Raw genomic sequence first — 13,770 nt, forward strand, 5'->3', positions numbered from 1 at the left:
GCCGAGCTCTAATGGCTTGTGAATAGCTTTCTTCAAATCCATCAAGCTTATACTCAATCAAGCTTATATTTACCAATATTTCAATGCTGCTATCTCGAGTTTAGCTTTTGGCAAGCCGAGCTCAAATGGTTCATGAACAGCTTGCTTCAGATCCACCCTATACTCAACTAAGCTTATATTTACAAATATTTCAATGCTGCAATATCAGGTTTAGTATGAATTCATCTCACCCAAAACACAATTAAGACTGTAGTCCGGATCGGGTAGGTACAACATTGTAAGCATGTTCAATGAGCACTTGGAAAATTTTTTGACATCTATCCCTTAAAATACCCCCACCCTACCCTTGAAAAAGATTAAAAACCACTTTTAACAGTTGTCAGAATATTTATCAAGTGTTCATTGAATGTGCTTATTGTAGTGTGCCTACTAGATCCAATCTCGAATAAACACAGAAATGTCTTAAATTTTTTTAACACAATATTTATTATGTTCTTAAGCGCACATCATTCTTTGTTGCCTTAATTATAACATTGATTCAATTCATCTCACCTAAAAACCACAACATTTAAAATCCCGATATTTTCAAGCATATATTACATCGTTAAGCATTGCAAGGGCAGGTATTGTAAATTCTAGACCCTATTTGCCTCTCCAAGTTTCCCAACCTGTACCCTCCCCAAAGCCCATAGTGGGTTGGATTCTCCCCCCCACCCACACACACACACACAAATGAGAAATGTAAAACCCTCTAGGCATTTAAGGCTAGGCCATTTCCCATTATTTGTTATTACATATAAGCAATAAATAAGCAAAATTACTTTGAATAAATTTCAATTATTTGATTGGAAGATGTAAAAAACACATAAGCTATCAATTATCTTTCACATAAGATTAAAACATTATTAGTAAATTCAACACATAATACATTAGTTCATATGCGTTGTAATACTATACCTATCCACTATAACACTATATATACCTAACCTTACCCATATGGGTTGTAAAATTCCAAAACCTGATCCTACCCTATAATTTGTTTTTCAAAAAATCAAAAAACCAACCTCATATTGACACGTAGGGGTGGGTATCACCGAGTAGGGTTGAAATTGCCATCCTATACATTATCACATGTCAACGCATGAGTCAACTCAATTATGAGAGTTGTCATCACAGGTTAAAAAGATGGGAGTTCGCATCACTGCCTGTGCCTCGCCCCACAATCACCCCACACGACATGCGACTGACACCTGTCCAGTCGCACGCGGTGGGGCGTTCCCGCGTGCGACGCACAATGAACAGACGTTAACCCTGTCCGTTAGCTGCAAAGCTCGTTCAAAAGGGCTTAAGTCTGTGGCTCTGCGAGCTTTTCCCATATTCCCGCCCCCTTAAGCTCAAATCGGAGGCTTTGACTGCCATTCTCTACCCGAGCTCGGATCTTTAACCCCATCTCCGGCACTGACGATCACTTTGGTCACCAGGTAAGCTCTAACCCTCCTTTTTTGTGTGGGGCTTTGGTTTTTTCATTAAACCCTCCTTTGATGTTTTGTTTTTCTTTTGAAACCAGAGATTTTTTTACCCTCTTCCACCTCCCTCTCCGACACTGGCGATCACTCCAGTCACCATTTTTTAATTCCACATAATTCGTCAAAAGATGTTTTTTTTTTAGCCCAACTACGAATGCCTTTGTGTTTGACCTGGGAAAGCTGAAAACAAAGATGGTTTTTTGAACCCACCCATCTCCTAAAAATGTCTTGGAATCGGATTCAAATGATGGAAAAAGTTGGTCTTTTGACCCACCCACCTCTCGCTCCTATGCTTTCTCTTATTCTTGCTTCCCCTTCATCTTCATTCTCATCTCCTTATAATAACAATAATTACCAAAAAGAACCAACTCCTTCATCATCATCTAGTAGTAGAATCAGCCATTCTGTTCTTTTTATATAGTTATTCTAGCCATTATTTTCTTCATCTTTGGCCTGCTCCACTTGCTTGTCAGATTCCTTATTAAGCAACCGTCTTCCTCTTCGACATCTCAGTCTAACAGAAACCCAAAAATTTCTGGCTCTGATGCTCTCCAAAGTCAATTGCAACACCTCTTCCATCTACATGACTGGTCTAGATCAAGCTTTCATAGATGCTCTCCCTATTTTCCTCTACAAAGTGATGATGGGTCTGAAAGAGTTGTTTGACTGTGCAGTTTGCCTTTGTGAATTTTCAGAGCAAGACAAATTGAGGCTATGTGTAGTCATGCTTTTCATATTAACTGTATAGACACATGGCTCCTGTCAAATTCAACATGCCCTCTATTGGAGTGGCACAACAAATAGTGTAATTTGTATGTGCACAGAAAGAAACAAAAGCAGATAGCAATAAAGAAAGAAAGAAGAGAATACTAGATTTAACATGGTTTGACCAAATTGCTTACGTCCATGGGCAGTAGCTTGGAGTTTTCGTTCTCACTATAAACAGGAGAAAATACAAAAAATGACCTCACCAGAATCACACCTGTACCCAACACCCAATACACCCAACACTTCACTCCTTTCAACACAGTGTATATACAATACAATGAAATGAAATGGAAACAGGATGAGAAATAATAGAGGAGGAGCACCCCTATTTATATTTGAGTTGAGGGCTATAATGGGAATTATGAAAAAAGAGTCTTCATTGCTAAGAAAATCCAAATGGTGGACTTAATAGTTGTGCACCGATTAAAATTTGGTGGACTCAGTTCGGTGGGCCACTGCTTGCTTGGTCCACCAAATGCTCCTTTAACATTCTTCCACTTGAAGACTATTTTCATAGTAAAAAACTCTCTCGAGAATAGCTTCCGATCATCTCTTGTCAAGTGGCTTCAAGTCCTAGAGAAGTTTTGCACCAGATAAACTTCTCTCTCATTACAGACTTTGTTAGCATATCAACAATGTTGTCGTTAGTGTGAATCTTCTGTAACGAGATCTGCCCATCCTCAACTACTTCACGAACAAAGTGGTACTGTACATCAATGTGTTTGGTCCGAGCATGAAAGATAGGATTTCGTGCTTAGTGTAATGCGCTTTGATTGTCACAATGAATAGTAACAACTTCTTGCTTAATGTGGAATTCTTCAAGCAACCTCTTTAGCCAAATACATTTTTTGCATGGTTGTGTAGCTAACATATATTCTGCTTTTGTTGTAGATAAGGCCACCATAGACTACAATTTTGATGCCCATTACACTACACCATTAGCTAAAGAAAACATGTAACCAGTAGTTGATTTTTTATTATCGCGACCTCCTACATAGTCTACATCCACATAACTAACTAGCTTCAAGTTTTAGCCACTATAACAAATGGAGATTTCAGAAGTACCCTTCAAATAACGAAGGATTCTTTTCACTGCAGTCCAATGATCTTTTCCTGGATTTGCCATGAACTTACTGACTGCTCCCACTGCTTATGCAATGTCTGGTTTGGTGCATACCATGGCAAACATAAGGCTCCCTACTACTAATGAATATGGTATGTGGGATATCGTTGTCTTCTTAGCTTTAGTGCTAGGGGATTGTTCCGAAGACAACTTGCAACCAACAAGGAATGGGATACTGACTGGTTTGGATTCTTATATGTTGAAGCGGTGCAAGATCCTTTGAACATAACTTTTCTAAGTTATCCAAACTTCCCTGTTCTTTTTGTCCCTATATACCGTCATCCTAAGAATCTGATTAATTGCCCCAAAATCCTTCATGTCGAACTCTCTAGTTAAACGAGCTTTCGGTGTTGAGATACTTTTTTTGTCAGTGCCTACAACTAGCATGTCATCAACATATAACGGCAAAATGATGAAGTGATCATTACCAAAGAATGTGTAGGCACAATGATCTGCTTCACATTTGCTAAAGCCCAAGCTCACAATGAAGGAATCAAACCGCTTATACCAACACCTTAGCGCCTGTTTTAGACCGTAAAGCGATTTGGTCAGTCGACAAACCATATCCTTTTTGTCGTCATCAATAAAGCCTTTAGGTTGAGTCATATGAATAGTACTCAATAGAATATGAATAGTACTTAAATGAACAACATGAGAAAATCTTTTGTTGAAGTCGATACTTGATTTCTGAGTATATCATTTTACAACAAGTTGGGCTTTGTATTTTTCAACATTTCCGCTAGTGTCCTTTTAGAGTTTGTACACCCATTTACAACCAATGGCCTTTCGATCCTTAGGTAATTTGAATAACTCTCAATGTTTGTTTTTCTTCAGAGCTTTCATTTCTTCCTCCATAGCCACTTGCCAATGATGAGCACTTGGACATTTGCATACTTCTTAGTATGAACAAGGCTCATGCTTTTCTATTATGCAAGTATAAGTAGTTACATAATCCTGAAACTAGATAGGAGGTCTTGTAGCTCTCCTTGATCGACCTTGATCATCGTGAGTCACTCTTTTAGAATTTTCAATGTGCTCTTCAGGTACATTAATAGTTATATCAATTTGTTGCTCTTGAACCTTTTGAAAAGATTCTATTTCAACTTTTTCTATTGTCTTAGAGCTTGGTTCTTTTTGCATCGAATCTTCATTGAAGACAACATCTTAACTAACAATTATCTTGTGGGTAGTAGGATCCCACAATTTATACCCCTTTGTACCTTCTGCATAGCCAAGAAAAATACACTTTTTGGACCTTGCATCTAGCTTGGTCCTCTACTATTTAGGAATCCAAACACAAGTATCACAACCAAAGGTACGTAGGAAAGGATAATTAACAGGGTTTCCTGACCATACCTCTTTTCGAATTTTGTAATCAAGTGTCATAGTGGGGAAGCGATTTACTAGATAGCATATTGTATTGACTGCTTCTACCCAAAAGCACTGCTTCAGCCCAATTGCACTTAAAATGCTTCTAGCTTGATCCATAAGTGTACGGTTTATCCATTTAGCAACTTCGTTTTGTTGTGGAGTTCGAGGAACTGTATATTGTCTCAAAATGCCGTGCTCAATACAAAAATACTATTCTTTCGAGGTATATTCATTCCCATTATCGAGTTTTGAACTTCTTAAAATATGAAAAGGTATCACTCTTCCTTCAGAGCATATACATCCGTACTTTCCTAGAGAAATCATCAATAAAAGAGACAAAGTATAACGAACCTCCAAAAGATTTCATCGTAACTTCCTATGCACGAGAGTGTATTAGATCTAATACCTCTCTATTTCTAGTTTTAAACTTGGGAAAACTAGCTCTATGGTGTTTCCCAAATAAACAATCTTCACAGAAATTCAAATCAGTAGATTCTAAATCAGGAAGTAGATTTTGATAAAAAAGTACCTTAAGTCCTTGCTTGCTCATATGACCTAAACATCTGTGCCAAATCATAACAGAATCGGTCACAACATTTGCAACAATGGCATAGCTGACCCTGGTATCCCTGATCTAGTGGCATAACTTTCCTTGTAATTTTCCTTTGCAATTACCATAGCTCATTTATTGATCTTCAATTAGCCTTTTTCTCCAGAAAACTTATAATCATCCTCGTCAAACTTTCCTAGTGACAAGAGACTTTTTCGTAGTCCAGGAACATACCGTACACCAAAGATTGTACGAGTGATACCGTCAAACATAATAATTCTGATGTCTCCAACTCCCACTATTTTGTATGTGCTATTGTCGCTCATGTAAACAGTCCCACCATCGTACAATTGATATGTGTAGAACCAATCTCTGCATAGTGTCATAGGAAAAGAAGCACCCGAATCTAATATCCAGTTATGTTTTAAGTTTTCACATGAGTCAATAGACAATACCTCACCATTTTCTGATGAATCACTTCCTTCTGCGATGTGTCCTTGGGAATTATTTAAAACCGAATCTTTGTCAGAGTTGCACCAATTTTGATATACTCTGGGTTGTCGATAATCTTTTCGAAGGTGACCCTTCTTAAAGCAATTCCAACACTTAAGTCTTTTCTTGTTGCCTCTTGACTTGGATCTCATTTGATTTCTGTTAGAGTTATTTGTTTCATTCGATCTACCTCATACCATCATTGCATCACCTGGTGAATTCTCACCAACTGTTCTACGAGATTTTTCTGTAAGCAACATAGAAATAGTAGATTCTAATGACAGATCTTTAGTATTGCTTAAATTCATTATCAAATTATCCCAAGAGTCCGGCATAGAAAAAAGCAAAAAGAGTAATCTTTTCTTTGCCATCAATACGTACCTTAACAACTACTAATTTGCTTAGTCGTGTTTAAACTCATTCAAGTGTTCTTGTAGAGAGGCACTGCCCTTCATCCTTAGGTTGTAGAGTTGTCGTTGAAGAAAGATTCTGTTGGAAATCGATTTTCCCTCGTAGAGATTTCACAACTTGTCCCATAAATATTTGGCAGTGGTTTCCTTAGAAATGTTGAATAGAACTGAATCTTTTAAAGCAAGAAGAATATCAACTGTGACTATCTGGTTCTTCTTCTTAAAACCTTTCTCTTTGATATTAGCAGACTTCTCTTTTCCTTCTAAGGCAATTGCACAATCTTCTTTCACCAACACAGCATGCATCTTCAGCTTCTAGATTGCATATTTGGATCCGTTGAATTCCAATATATTGAACCGGGTGGAGCTCGAACTTGCCATATTCAACATGTGCAATACAGAAGCAACAAATACAAAGTTTGGTAGAATCCCGAAACAGAACCGTGAAGCTCTAATACCAATTGTTGGAGTGGCACAACGAATAGCGTAATTTGTATGTGCACAGAAAGAAACAAAAGCAGATAGCAATAAAAAAAAAGAAGAGAACACCGGATTTAATGTGATTCGACCAAATTGCCTTCGTCCACAGGCAACAACTCGGAACTTTCTTTTTCATTATAAACAAGAGAAAATACAAAAATGACCTCACTAAAATCACACCCGTACCCAACACCCAACACTTCACTCCTACTTATATTTGAACTGAGGGGTATAATGCATAATATGAAGAAAGAGTCTTCATTGTTAAGAAAACCCAAACGGTGGACTTAATAGGTGTGCCACCGATTAATATTTGGTGGGCTCAGTTCGGTGGGCCACCGCTTGCTAATTCGGTGAGCCACCGACCGGCTCACCGATTGCTTCTTTAACACCCTCTCTGTAGAGGGACGCTTTACAGCGCTAGCCTTGTCATTGAGAATGCGGTTTTTGATTTTAACGATTTAGGGGAGGAGAGTGGATGTCCAGGCGATGGAGAGTCTCAGTGGGTATCCAGTGGAAATGGAGGAAAAACTCGCAGAATCGCAGACTAAAACCCTTTTAACGTCCATCCATTTAGCGTCGCACGCAGGAACGCCCCACCGTTCAGCGCGGTGGGGCGGTGATGCGAACTCATCAAAGATGGTCAAGCCAAGCTAATTCAAGTAAAGGAGTTAAATGAGGCCTATGCCTTATTTTTTCTGCTATAAGCTCAAAGCCTAACCAAACCCAGTCTAAATTAGGCTTGTGTAATATTTTTTTTCATCTAACATTAGTTTGATTAAACTTTTCTAAATAACTAAACTTTTATAATTAGATGACATAGGTGCTAAGATCGGGCTGACCCATGATCACCCATTTAGTTGGGTTTGTGACCCAATTATTATTTTGGTCTCTAATTTTAAAAATGTTATTTCTATATCTTGGTGGTAGATTGAAAAAAAATTTGTATTTATCTCCACTATTCAATCAATTCATTCTGGATTTTTTAAACCCAATATACCTCCTCTCGTCGGAGAGTGACATTTAATCTTTAATTTCATTCGTGTTTTTTTACAAATTGAGCCCCTCTTGATTCATTTGTTTTGGATTTGTTCATTCCTTCTGAACCTCTGGTTCAAATTTTGTGTTTTCCTAACAACTTGAGCTCCTCTTCATCCATTTGTTTGGATTTGTGGATCAAATAATGTCGTTATATGAATTTTCCATCTATATGGCGACTAGCGAGTGATGATCATTTGTAATTTGGTCGGAATATGGCTTAGATAATGAAGTTCTTAAGAAAAACAACAACCGTTACACTCGTTTGTTGGAATTTGGTCAGATTATTAATTTCATTTATTTCCCTTGACAGAAACTGTAGGCCAATAATGTTAAACAAAGTCAAGGTCCAAATGTCCAATGCAGATGGGTCCAATATATATGTCAAGCTTCATGAGTTTGTATTATCACATTAAATGCCTCTAGAGATGCCAGCAATTAGAAAGAGATGCTTTGTTTTTTATCGTTGACTCATTTAATTTAATCTAGGTTGTGTTTGGTTGAAAGAAAATATAGGGTAAGGACTAAGGAAGGGAAAGATAGGGAAATCTTCACAGTTCTTGAATAGGTTTTCCCACTATTCCCTACCTTTTCTCCCAAACGAAATACAGCCTGAGCAACCTTCTTTTCTCTTCTAAAGTGGGACAGGGATGTGAAACTTACATGCAGAAAATTAATTCTGCTAGCTCCGTTGCATTGAGTTTTTACTTTTTAGCATATTCGGCTGTGGAAGACAAAAATTAAATGCCCTCCTTTGCCCGCCCCTTTGAGAGTGCATTAACATTTGTATTGACCAAACTATTCCCTAGAAGCATTAATGCAGACGAATCTTCAAAGATTTTAGTTTAAGGGCTGGCTGCTGATAGTGAGAGCAATGAGAAATGATCAGAAAGGGTAATTGAAATCAAAGGAGCAAAGAGGTTACGTTTTACCTGCAGATCCAAGATAGTGAGAGCGAGAAGCCATGGCCGATGGTCTTGTGCAAGCTTTGGTAGGAAACATACTATCCTTGGTTGAGAAGGAGGGGTCATCCATAATAGGAGTGCGCTCCGAGTTCAATGAAATTAAGCGTGAGTTAGAGAGCATGATATCTTTCCTGAAGGATGCGGAAAGAATGAAGTTGACTGGTGAAGTGGTAAAGACTCGGGTGAAGCAAGTGAGAGATATGGTTTACGATGTGGAAGACATCATTGATGAGTTCAGGTATCTAATGAACAGCCAACGCAAACGCAGCAAATTCAAGAACGCCATTGTTCAAACTGCAAAACTCCCAAAGAATACCTGGGTGAAGCATGAAATGGCTAAAAGGTTACAAGAAATCAACAAGAAGATCAAAGAAATTCCAGAAAGAAGAAAACGTTATGATTGCAACAGCACAGAAGAGAGTCATACTAGTTCTTCCAGGAGGTCGCAACACCAGCTAGGGCCATTTCCTTTTATTGAGGGTGACAGTGTGCTAGGATTTGAGAAGCATGAAAAGATTCTAACAAAATGGTTGTTGGATGAGGAACCAGAATGCACTGTAATTTCGGTGGTGGGAATGGGTGGTTCAGGAAAGACTACCCTCGTTACAAAAGTCTACAACGCTGAAATTGAGAAGAAATCTTTCTCATGCTACGCTTGGGTCACTGTATCGCAAGCAGCTTCTAATGTCGAGAATCTACTCAGAAGCATGATAAAAGAGTTCATGGTGAATAAGAAAATGGGTCTAGATGATTTGATCACAACGAATTATTGTCAGCTAGTTGAGACAACAAAATCAATGGATTACTCTCATCTGGTGAAGACACTTCGCAACCACTTGGAGAAACAGAGGTATGTGATTGTTTTAGATGATATATGGGATATCAATGATAATCTATGGCTGAAAATAAGCAGTGCACTACCACGTAATAAACATAGAAGTAGGGTCTTGCTTACAACTCGAAAAGAGAATATCGCTAACTTTTCTTTTGAACGTAGAAAACATATTTACTACCTTGAACACCTCCCAAAAGAAGCAGCTTGGGACCTCTTCTGCAGAAAAGCATTCTCAGCAGATAAGGGTTGCCCAGAACAACTGGAACAAACAGCTCGAGCTCTGGCTGAAAAATGTAATGGACTGCCACTGGCTATCATAGCTATGGGCAGTCTTATGCATTCTAAAGGCGTGATGGAGCAGGAGTGGAGTGAAGTCATTGAGAGCCTCAACAGCGAGCTCAGCAACAATCCTTTGCTAGAGCCCGTGAAAAGCATCTTGTCTCTAAGTTTCAGTGATTTGCCTTACTACCTCAAGCATTGTTTCCTGTATTGCTGTTTGTTTCCTGAAGACTATGTGATTCGACGGAAGAGACTCATTAGGCTATGGATAGCAGAAGGGTTTGTAGAAAAGAGGGAAAACAAAACTTTGGAGAAGGTTGCAGATAGTTACCTTACAGATCTAATTAATCGAAACATGCTTCAAGTGGTAAGGAAGAACAACAATGGCAGGCCAAAAGAATGTAGAATGCACGATGTTATGCGTGAGGTAGGTCTCTCCATTTCGAAAGAGCATAACTTTTTAGTTCTAGACAATAACAATGATGGCAGACCAAGACGGTTAGCAGTGCACAAAGTCAATGATCATATCCAATCAGGCTCCCAGATGTCTCAGCTTCGCTCCTTGCTTGTATTTTCTGCTACTGCTGATGATGGAGCCATTTCTCATCAGTCTCTACTGAACACCCTTTTGCCTAAATTTCGGCTGCTAAGAGTTTTAGATCTTCAGGGGGTTCCTATCAAGACAGTTCCAAATGAAGTAACTAGCCTATTCAATTTGCAATGCTTGAATTTAAGAAAGACTCTCATTACAGAGCTTCCATACCCCTTTGGACATCTTATAAACCTGCTGACTCTAGACATTAGCGATACAGAGGTGAAGGTTCTTCCAGGTGACATTGTGAATTTGAAGAATTTGCGCCATCTAATCATGTATCATTACAATCTTAAAAACTATGCTACTTTTGATCATTTAAGTGGCACATGGGCTCCATCGGACATAGTCAGGTTAAAGAGCCTTCAGGTCTTAGCATCCATTGAAGCAGCAGAAGTTGACATGATAAGAAAACTTGGCGAATTGACCCAACTCAAAAGGTTTGAGGTAACTAAGATCAGAGCAGATGCAGGGATAGAGCTGTGTAACTCAATTCAGAAGATGAAACAACTCCATCGCCTATTTGTGATGGCTACTGATGAGAATGTATCACTTAAGATGGACACCCTAGAGCAACCTCCTCTTCATCTCTCCAGAGTCACTTTGGTTGGCAAACTAGGCGGGATTCCTAAATGGTTTCGTTCGCTTGAATCTCTGACCTTCTTGTTTTTGAAATGGTCCCGGCTGAGAGACGATCCTATACCATCCATTCAAGCACTGTCCAAACTTCAGCACCTTACTCTCTTCAATGCATATGATGGATCACGGTTGCGGTTCATAAAAGGGTCGTTCCCTAACCTGAAGATACTGAGACTATGGAATTTGCCACTACTAAATCAAGTAGATATTGAGCAAGGAGCAATGCCAAATGTTGAAGATCTATGGCTGAGTGGTTCTAAGAGGTTAAAGATGATCCCTCATGGTATTCAACACCTTACCAAATTGAAGGAACTAACCTTGGAGGATGTATCCACGGAACTTGTAAAACGGCTGCGTGGTGAAGCCCCAGATCGTACAAAAGTTAAACACATTTCCAAAATCAATCACTACTGGAAAGCTGGTTTTGGATGGTCTTCTGAAAATTTATAGGTAAATCCTGTAGGAATTAATTATATTGCTGGATAGGTTTCTTTGAACTCTCTCTCTCTCTCTAGATCTCTCTCAATTGATATATATATATATATTTTGTTTGTTTTTAGAATCTACAATGTGGGTTTTGCTTCTGATTAGGGGTGCGGATTTATCAGCGGTCGAAGCTCATTCTTTAGCTTTAGGTTTCCAAGAACAGAACATTGTCATTGAGGGAGATTCAAATCTAGTCTAACCGAAGAAAACTACAGCATATGCAGTAGCAGGTGTCTTAAAGTCCAATACTCGCATGTTTTCAGAGAAACAAAATTTTCTGCAGATTGGTTGACTAATGCAGGGCATGTCTCGCCTTCAAATGATCATGTCAAGCTTTCTGTTTTCGTCTTCAAATGATCATCTCTGGTGTGTGTGCGTGGCCTGGATTTTTTATTTCTTGCTTTCTGTTTTATATAATAAGAATATGAACACATATTATACACAGTGAGGGGTGGAATGATTGTGGGTTTTATGTATTTTATGACTGGTTTGGAGCCTTATTAATGGTTTCACAACCTGCTGAACAGCCATTAATCCTATCTCCTATTTAGTTTGATAGAATATATATATATATATATATATATATATAAGAGATAAATAGAAAGTTGAGATAAAATTATCAAGGAATTCTGCTAAATTAAATTTTGTAGCCTTTTCTTTCCCTCCCTAAAGTTTCTGGTCATTGTTAAAAGTAAAACCTCCCTTAAAGTGCACATATTTGCATTTGTACTCCTTTCAAATCCAAACTGAGCCATAGTTGCAAATCCTTCAATCTCTTTTTTAAAATTGATTTATTTTTCAAATTTGCCCCTCATCTCAATACGAGGGAAAACTGTTTATAAAATTTGTATTGTTTTTTTTTTTTTTTTTTTTTCTGGAGAAACGAGCCTCAATAGTAATTGCATAGATATTTTGGATATCTTATGGCTTTTGTTATTCTAAAGGGGTCTGTGTCAAAAATTTAATGGGAGGTTAGAGAAATTACCCTCCCCTTCTCCCCTCTGGCTCTGGCTCTGGCTCTGTCTCCGGCTGTTGTTCCTCGCTAAGCCTTTGAAAAGGGATAGAATGGGTTCGGACTCGGAAGTTGTCTTCTATTTGCGCTGTTTCATTTTCATTGTATCACTGGAATCATATCTTCTGATTGGATAGAATGGTGGTGAGATGAATTTGTTTGGAACGAGGCAGGACTAGGAGAGGAGAAAAAGAGTCTCTTTGGAGGGAAACGGTTTCAAAGAAAGGGGGACCAACCATTGCACTTTTTATTTTAACAGGTAGCTTGAATTTCAACTGTTGGTCTTTTCGGAATTCTATTACAGCTTACTTTATATCCAAAATCTTCTCATTCTAATTCAGTAATTTATTTGGATTGTAGACACACCAAAATAAGCTACGTTTCAGGACCGTTCCATTTCTGCTGATGTTATCATGTGCACCACTTCACGACCGTTCCATTTTTGCTGATGTGTCATGTGCACCACTTAAGCAAATAAGTATAATCGGCAAAAATTGAATAATCTATAATCACTCCGGTGATATGATATATTAAAATTTGAAAAAGCTGACTACGACACACAATTGTCATTATAAATATATTTATGGGTAAATTTCTTAAATTATTCGTATAATTTAACTAATTGATTAAGTGTACTATTGTTTCAGACAACTGTCTAAATCTTCCAAGAACCATTAAATATGGACGAAAAAAGTCAAATATCCATTTTGCCCTCCAAATTGATTTTCAGAGGGAAGGTCTCCTCTCTCTCCCAAGCTACTACCATGTTTGGTTTGAAGGAAAAAGGCAGGGAAAGGAAAAGAAATCTATACAAGATTTGTAAAGGTCTCCTCAATTTCTATCACCGATGACCTTTTCCTTGTATAGATTTCCCTACCTTTCCCTTCAAACTAAGCATAGCCTAAGGGTTGGATAAAAGAAGCTTTAACGTTTGAGATAGACAGCTTCTGGAACACTGGTGATCTTTATGAACCAGGCTATCATCCCCTCCTCTCCTTGGGGGGTCAATAAGATAGATCGATCACAGAAACCACTGCCTTCTCTACTTTGAGTGGTGATTCATTTGTAATTCTGTATACTAACTTATGCATTTTGTGGTAAAATTCTTCCTCATGAATTCTGAACATGGTCTTTTAACTGGTGGGATTCTGCTTCTAGAAGTCGAAATGATGAAGGAAAGGTTTTCTAGCTCTTGTTGGGAGAG

General features: G+C 38.3%; 1 protein-coding gene and 1 pseudogene across 3 annotated transcripts; both read left to right on the forward strand.

The window, feature by feature from the left end:
- The first annotated feature begins 1,665 nt into the window (after positions 1 to 1,665).
- On the forward strand, positions 1,666 to 8,402 carry LOC148789624 (RING-H2 finger protein ATL46-like; annotated as a pseudogene).
- A 163-nt stretch (positions 8,403 to 8,565) lies between these two features.
- On the forward strand, positions 8,566 to 11,996 carry LOC104592222 (disease resistance protein RPM1-like). 3 transcript variants are annotated; one of them, XM_088893567.1, is made up of 3 exons: positions 8,566 to 9,573; positions 9,721 to 11,518; positions 11,660 to 11,996. In XM_088893567.1, the coding sequence occupies exons 1-2, from the start codon at positions 8,723 to 8,725 to the stop codon at positions 11,516 to 11,518; spliced, it is 2,649 nt and encodes an 882-aa protein (XP_088749693.1). In that variant the 5' UTR covers positions 8,566 to 8,722; the 3' UTR covers positions 11,660 to 11,996. The 3 variants fall into 3 exon arrangements, with proteins under 3 accessions (XP_088749693.1, XP_088749692.1, XP_010249752.1); XM_088893566.1 differs by having other exon boundaries at positions 8,566 to 11,518; positions 11,629 to 11,996; XM_010251450.3 differs by having other exon boundaries at positions 8,566 to 11,518.
- The last annotated feature ends 1,774 nt before the right edge of the window (positions 11,997 to 13,770 follow it).

This window comes from Nelumbo nucifera, chromosome 8 (assembly GCF_055504915.1).
Source record: "Nelumbo nucifera cultivar China Antique chromosome 8, China Antique-T2T, whole genome shotgun sequence".
Taxonomy (NCBI): Eukaryota; Viridiplantae; Streptophyta; class Magnoliopsida; order Proteales; family Nelumbonaceae; genus Nelumbo; species Nelumbo nucifera.